General features: G+C 30.3%; 1 protein-coding gene across 2 annotated transcripts; it reads right to left on the reverse strand.

The window, feature by feature from the left end:
• Positions 1-1,052: 1,052 nt before the first annotated feature.
• Positions 1,053-4,747, reverse strand: LOC145117174 (uncharacterized). 2 transcript variants are annotated; one of them, XM_079053475.1, is made up of 8 exons: positions 4,414-4,747; positions 4,170-4,345; positions 3,022-3,811; positions 2,835-2,926; positions 2,661-2,735; positions 2,519-2,580; positions 2,122-2,191; positions 1,053-2,011 (listed from the first exon to the last, which is right to left on the reverse strand). In XM_079053475.1, the coding sequence occupies exons 1-8, from the start codon at positions 4,541-4,543 to the stop codon at positions 1,295-1,297; spliced, it is 2,112 nt and encodes a 703-aa protein (XP_078909601.1). In that variant the 5' UTR covers positions 4,544-4,747; the 3' UTR covers positions 1,053-1,294. The 2 variants fall into 2 exon arrangements, with proteins under 2 accessions (XP_078909601.1, XP_078909602.1); XM_079053476.1 differs by having other exon boundaries at positions 4,170-4,340; positions 4,414-4,524.
• Positions 4,748-7,830: the final 3,083 nt, after the last annotated feature.

The following is a 7,830-nucleotide window of genomic DNA, read 5'->3' on the forward strand; positions in this document are numbered from 1 at the left end:
TCAATGGGGGCTCTCGTTGGCAAGATTGGTTGTCGTAGGGGTTCATCGGAGATGACACCTGTGTGTTGCGGTGTTGCGGCAGGTTTATTAATCTCATATCTTTGACATAATATCTATGATTGTTCTAACAAAATGTTCATTTCAGTGAAAGGCATTGTTGGTTGTAAATTCGTTATCAGACAGTGATTGATTTTGTAATTTTCTCAAACATAAGGACAATTTTTGTTATTTACTATTAGGCATGGACTATTTTTGTAACTTTATTAAACGTAAGGACCATACCTATAACTTTATGAAACAAACAGACAATTCTGTAGTAAGAGGAACCATTTCTGCAACTTTATGATATATAAGGATCATAACTTTCTATTGGATCATAACTTTCTATTAGGCATAAACCATTTTTTGTAACTTTAGAAACACAACGACAATATCTTTAACCATTCAAAAAATTTTATAGACACAAGGACCATCTCTTTAGCTATTTTATTAAAAAGGGACAATTTATGTAGAGTTGGCACAACTTCTAAATTTACCCCAAAATTATATGTACTTATAATTACTGGAATCATTGCCACCGTCTTTTGATCAGCAGTCACAGAGTTTAGCGGGCATGCTGCCCTTCAAATTTTTAGGTGCAATGAAAAAAATTTGAAATTTTTTATAGTAGTGTAAAATTTCCGGCATGCTAACCCTAAATTTATGTGTGCATACTGTCAGGGTCTAGCCACAGTTTAAACCCATTGCAGATTTCCTATCCCATGTTAGTTGGTGGTGGTTGATGACACTGAGAGAGCGGAGGGAGGGGAACAATGGAATGCTGGGAAAGGGATCGGAAAGTGAGAGTTAACGACGACAAATGTACCATGTTATGGCTTTTGTTTCAACTTTTCTAATTTACACATTTATTCCTTAGGTTTTATTAATTGATCAAAAAATATAAAAAATAGGGTATTTTAGACAAAAATCCCACCGACCTTATAAACACATGATATATGCTAACGGTGTCGCGTGTTAGCATGAAGGACCAAAAACACAAAAAATATCTAGAATTAGACCACCGGTGGAAGTCCAAACTTTTTTTTGAACCAAAACCACAATTTTTAATAAACCACAAAGGTCAATTTTGCAATTTTCTCAAAATATTACAATGCACCATCCAAAAAATAATATATATTACAATTCACATTGGAACAATCCTCTTGAATGCCCCAAACTTATTGTAAGTTAAATAAAACTAGGGTTATTGTCATAGTATAATTCACACTAACATGACAAGATTGATAATACACAACTAACCTTTAGCCCCCAAGCCTCTAGATTTAGGAAGCCTACTAGCAACAATAGGGTCAACAATCCCTTGTGACCCTCTCCCAAGACCCATCCCTTCAACATACCCCATTTTCGCCATCATCTTCGACCCAAACCCTTTCGTATGCTTTTCAAACGACCGAAAATGTACATTTCCCGATTTACCCCTACAACTTTCCCCTGTCAACCGGTTAGACCTTTGTGGTGGGGCCGCATCCACAATGGCATTTTCGGGACCTTCGGCTCCTAATCCGAGCGCTTTGGGACGTTGAATCACTTGGATTGGCTGTGCTATTCCTCTACCATCTTTCCCCAATCCACCTCCATCCACATACCCCATTTTTGCCATTATTCTTGAACCGAAACCGGTTGTGTGCATCTCAAACGCACCGTAACTCGATGAGCCAGCGGTTTGATCTCTAGGTTTTGGTTCATCAATGGCTACGGTTGTGACAACTGGCTCGGGTTCCATGTTACCACGGGAAATAAATGACACGGGTTGTGTAGCGTAAGTGCCCGTTTTCGTGTCTTTATCTATCTTTTTCTTCTTGATTTGTTCGTTAGAAGTTTTGCTTTTTGTCAGTCTTGAGTCTAATTGGCTCAAACCCGTGGTTAATTTTGATGTCTTTTTACTTCTATTTGAACTCGATGGAGTATCGTTAGCTGTAAAATCGGATTCTTCATTGTTAACTCTTAAAAGCTGCGAAATAGAAACAAAAAATTGGCGTTAATTTGTTTAAAACTTTAAATAATGTAGAACTGATTTTAATATATGTAAAATTATGTTACTGAAGTGCAAATTTTACTTGCCTTGTGAAGACGAATTTTGTCGTTAGATGATGGCATCCCGGTGTTTTCTGTAGAAGTCACCGTTACAAACCTGAAAAACAGAAATTCTAATTTGCGGAGATTTGGATTATTTTCGATCAATAATAAATAAAGAAGTAAAAAAAGAAAACTTTCAAAGATGGAATTGAAAAAAGACCAATTAAAGCTAAGTGAAGAGATTGCATATAAGAAAACGGTAATTAAAACTTCAAAACATAAGGCCCCATTTGTTATGTAAAATGGGACATGATAGGAGAGGTTGTACTAGTGTCTTCATGTGTAGAAAACACATGAATGCCCCTCCTCATTCTCATCATTAGAAATAGCCCTAGAAAGCTTGTCCAGTCTGTTTAAAAAACGTTATCTGAAAATTTATTACCTTCTTTGGCCTGAACCTTGACTGACACTCCGCATGCGATAAATTGAAGCTAACCTTTGGACCTAAAACAATATAGAAAATATTTATTTACGTTCTTGTAACAATAAAAATAACTAAAACAAGAATTTCATAAGGTGATTACTTGTGAACAATCACGGGAATGCATAAGTTGAAACGACATAATATCACCTCCATTCTTCACCATTTGCTCTAATTTCTACAAACCCAACAAAAGTTCATAAAATAAACCATATAACGAATTAATGAAGATTCTTATTTTAAAACCCTAAAATGAATCGTTTAATTTTGTACTTACCAAATTTATTTGTTCAAGATCAACACCTCGACGTATCATTCGCTCCCTACGCTTCAAAGCAATTGTTTCTTGGCGTTGTTTCTTCTTCTCACCTGGATTAACAATGATCTTTTTATGCTTCACTAATTTTCACATTTATAACATAAAAAAGATGTAAATATCATTTTCTACCAATATTTTTTTTTACCTGGTAATCTCCTGGAATGGTTACTTTTTTCGGCTTTAGAAGGCCAAGATTGAGGGAACTTTGCAGCATGTTTTTTCTTTTGTGAAGAACGAATTCGGGGATCTTTTACAAGCATAATATCATCTAAAGCAGACCAATCATCTGTCCCACTTCCAAATTTGTTAGATTTTGTTTGACTTTTCTTCTTTGAACAAGGTTTTTTGCCATACTCCATTGATGCATCCTGAATTGCAATCCCTCTTAACTTCTTTAAAGTATCATTGATATCAACACCATAAATACCATTATTGGTATCAAGATTTGCATCTTTATAACTCCCACTAATTCCCTTTACATAATCTTTTGCAATTTCTTCATCTATATCGGGATCAGTTTCAGATGAGTTGTTGGAGGAATCTTCGGATTCTGAAGAATCTAAGCTTTCTTCTTCATCAGGTATATCGTCTTCCTCTTCTTCTTCTTCATCGGTTTCTATTTCGTCTAAGGATGATGAATCAGAAGTTGAACCTTCTTTGTTTTCTATAAATGGAGATGTTTCAATAACAGATGGATCTTCATCATCATCATCATCATCATCATGAAACCCTAAGCCTCTGTGGAAATTATCATCCACTTCAAGAGATGTTTCAGTAACAGATTCATAGCTATATTTGACAGTTTCAGGTTCTTTGACTGGTGTTTGGTCAATGTAAGCAACAAGATTGGTTTCCTTGGTATTAACCAAAACAAGAGGGTCTGAATCATCCAACATGTTACTTCCATCACTATTTTCATCTAGAAGAGAATCAATCTGAAAAACTTCAAATTGGTCAAATGTATATGAACAACATTGCGGATGTATTCTATAGACACACACTCAGGATATATGAACCACATTATGGATTACATCATGAGTATGCTTATTCATCATCGATAACTTTTCTTCATTCACTTCTTTGACTCTTGTTTTCTTTGATAATAATAATGGCATTCTTATTATTGGTTAAGTATGAGTTCTTGTATGGATTTTGAACGCTTCTACGGTATAAATTTCTCCACAAGTGTTTTTTTTTCGTGAATACTGAAGATTCACGCAACTGCAAAATGATCTGAAATAAAAATAACCTAGTTGCGTATGCTCGGATAAAGATAGAGAGGGAAAGCATTACTTGAGGATATATGTAACCAATAGCGTTCATTTTAGGCTTCTGAGAATCGACATTTCTCGAATTGGAACTCGAAGCTTTCGATTTACCACCAGAACCACTCCCGATCGCAAATCTCGTTGCGGATTTGTTCTTCGAAGCATTCGAATAATTCCCACTATTCCCATTATTAATCTTTCCTATTAAAATTTCATTTAAATTATAATTCAAACAACAACAAGAAGATCACGATGATGAATCTATTTACCTCTGGGAGGGGGAGAATCGACAACGGGAGACCAATCGGATAACAAACCACCCTCCAGAAATGGAGATGGTTTCAGGGGTTTACGGTTCTTGGATTTGTTGAACTTTTGCTTATAGCCTCCCCCGGCCATTGTTGATCAAAACGTACAAAACGATGTGATGAATTCTTTAATTGATATTATCATCAATTAGGATCGGAAGGGAGGAAAGCGGTAAGCATGTCGGTTATTATATGCAGCGCGGTGTAACTATTATCGTGAGCCGCGTGTATTATGATGACAGTGCCATGTTCGCTTGCCTTGTGGACATGTGGTTACCCTCCATGTTTTAAAAATCGGTTCCTATCCGTCGGTCGAATCTGACGTATCAGAAACTAAAGACGAGAGCAGTTTAGTAATAATTGTTTGACAAAATTTCACAATTGGTCCTTGTAGTTTATAGAATATCGCACTTTGAGGACTTCTTAGCAAAAAGTCACGCAACTGGTCCCTGTGGTTTGTAAAATTACATGAAATGTCCTCTTGCCGTTAACTCTAACTTTTCAGCTGTTAGATTTTAATAGAAAATACTATTTTGCCCTTGTACCAATATTGTAATACACTACAAACCTCAAGGACCATTCGTGTAATTTTATAAATTTGAAATTTTATATATATATATAATTTATAAATATAAATTCCTTATATATATAAATTATAAATATAAATTATATATATATATATATATATATATATATATATATATATATTTTCAACAACTTGATAATTTTTTTTTATCTTTTTCACATTTTATTTTCTATTTTTATTTTATAATTTTAGTTATTTATGGTTTTTTAATGTTTTTATTTATTTTGATTCAAGTAAATAAACTTAAGTTCGATAAACTATATCGAAACTTTTTTTTCTTAATTATGAAATGAAACATTAATGTTTTTTTTTTAATTTTTTGTCGTTACGATTTTTTTTTACTTTGATGTTCTATAGTTAATATCGTTAGCAACTTTATGTTTGCATTTATCATTATCATTATTTCACCTTTTGTTATTTTTTTATATATATTTAGTTATTTATTATTCTTCTATTGTTTTTATTTATTTTGATTCAAGTAATGAAAAACAAAAAAACAAAAAAACAAAAACTCAAACCCCAAAGTTGTAAAATACTCTAATATATTAATACAATTTACACTTTTCATATTTTTTTGGTTTTTTTCGCATTTTTTTATTAATTTTGGTTATTTATGGTTTTCGTAACTATTTTTTATTTTGATTTGTGTAAATAAAAAAGTTATGTTTATTTTCTTTATTTTTATTTGTAAATATAACTATTTTATTTACACGAATAAAAATAAAAAAAGTTACAAAAACCATAAATAACCAAAATTATAAAAAAAACCAAAAAAACTCAAACACCAAAATTGTAATATACTCTAATATATTCATACATTTTACACTATTTGGAAAAGGTCAAAAAAAAGTTATCAAGTTGATGAAAAATAAAACGAAACAACGAAAAAAATAAAAATATGAAATAATTAAAAAACGATATGAAAAAATTAAAAAATAATACGAAAAAATAAAAAAAAATACGAAAAAACCAAAAAAAGATGAAAATGTTAAATTATTAATATATTAGAGTATATTAGAATTTGGTGTTTGAGTTTTTGTTTTTTGTTTTTCTACTTTTCATTACTTGAATCAACATAAATAAAAACAATAGAATAATAACAAATAATTAAAATTATAACAAAAATAGAAAACAAAAGGTCAAATAATGATAATGATAAATGCAAATATAAAGTTGCTAACGATATTAACTATGGAGTTTCAAAAAAAAAATATGAACAGTAACAACATAAAATTAAAAAAAAATAGAAATAAAAAAATAAAAAAAACATTAATGCTTCAATTCACAAATAAGAAAAATTAAAGAAAAAAATAATTTCGACATGGTTTATCGAATTTAAGTTTATTTACTCGATTCAAAATAAATAAAAATATAACAAAAAACCATAAATAACTAAAACTATAAAATAAAAAAAGAAAACAAAATGTCAAAAAGATAAAATGTTTTTTTTATCAAATTGTTGAAATTATATATATACATATATATAAAATTTATATTTATAATTTATAAATAAAAAATGCGAAATTTATAATTTATATATATACATAAAATTTCAAATTTATAAAATTACACAAATGGTCCTTGATGTTTGTAGTGTATTGCAATATTGGTACAATGACAAAATAGTCTTTTCCATTAAAATCTAATGGCTGAAAAGTTAGATTTAACGGCAGGAGGACCTTTCATGTAATTTTACAAACCACAGGGACCAGTCGCGTGACTTTTTGCTAGGAAGTCCTCAAAGTGCGATATTCTATAAACAACAGGAACCAATTGTGAAATTTTGTCTAATTGTTTATACTTTTTATGTCGATTTGTAAACTGAGAAGAACTAGACGGTTTACTGGGTAGAATCAGACGGTTTTTGTAAAAGCCGGTGAAAAACATTTGAACCGGTTAATTGGATTTCACCCAACTAGTTAAAAACAACCCATTTTCAAAGCAAATTAAACAACTTGATCGATGAGGTTATCCAAAATATAACTCAGAAGACTGATGATGCACATGCTACCGGACACGACTTTGACACACACAACAGCAGTCTAACGCCGATCTTCTCAACTTGAAGTCTGATACTTCTCAACTGTTATATACATGACTTTATAATATAGTTCATTACGATAAAGATTTATGTTTGTGGATGTTAAATTCTTGGTTATATATATATATATATATATATATATATATATATATATATATATATATATATATATATATATATATATATATATATATATATATATAGGAAGAAAATTTAAAAATAGATAAAAATTATGGAACCCGTTGCACCGACGGTTGAACTGGAAAACGGTCATAAGACCGATTAAAAAAACCAGTTTTTAAAACATTGGCTACCCTTTCGTTGGAGTATCACAATGGTTAATCTAAATTTCCTTTTTACAGTTACAAAAACAATTTAAAATATAAAAAATATATTTATACTCATCAATTAATCATCAACTTAACATTTCAAAAATAAAAAATACATTTTCAATATATTATATATAACAATAGAAAAATTCAAATAAGTTTTCTTAGGTTTATATTCGATTTATTGAGTTACTAAAGACAAAATATTAATTTTTTTTTAACAAATGATAACGATCTCATAATCTCATCTTAGGATATTTTTTAAAAATAATCCAAGTACGATCGTGATCGATTCATTTAACATAATGATACGATCCTATAATTAAGATCGTGATTTATCAAAAATATTATTAATTTTTTTATCTTCCATCTATATACTACAACCTAAATTCACTTTTTAACATTTATCAATAACTTAACAC

This window comes from Lactuca virosa, chromosome 5 (genome assembly GCF_052849685.1).
Source record: "Lactuca virosa cultivar CGN04683 chromosome 5, Lactuca_virosa_CGN04683_v6, whole genome shotgun sequence".
Lineage (NCBI taxonomy): Eukaryota > Viridiplantae > Streptophyta > Magnoliopsida > Asterales > Asteraceae > Lactuca > Lactuca virosa.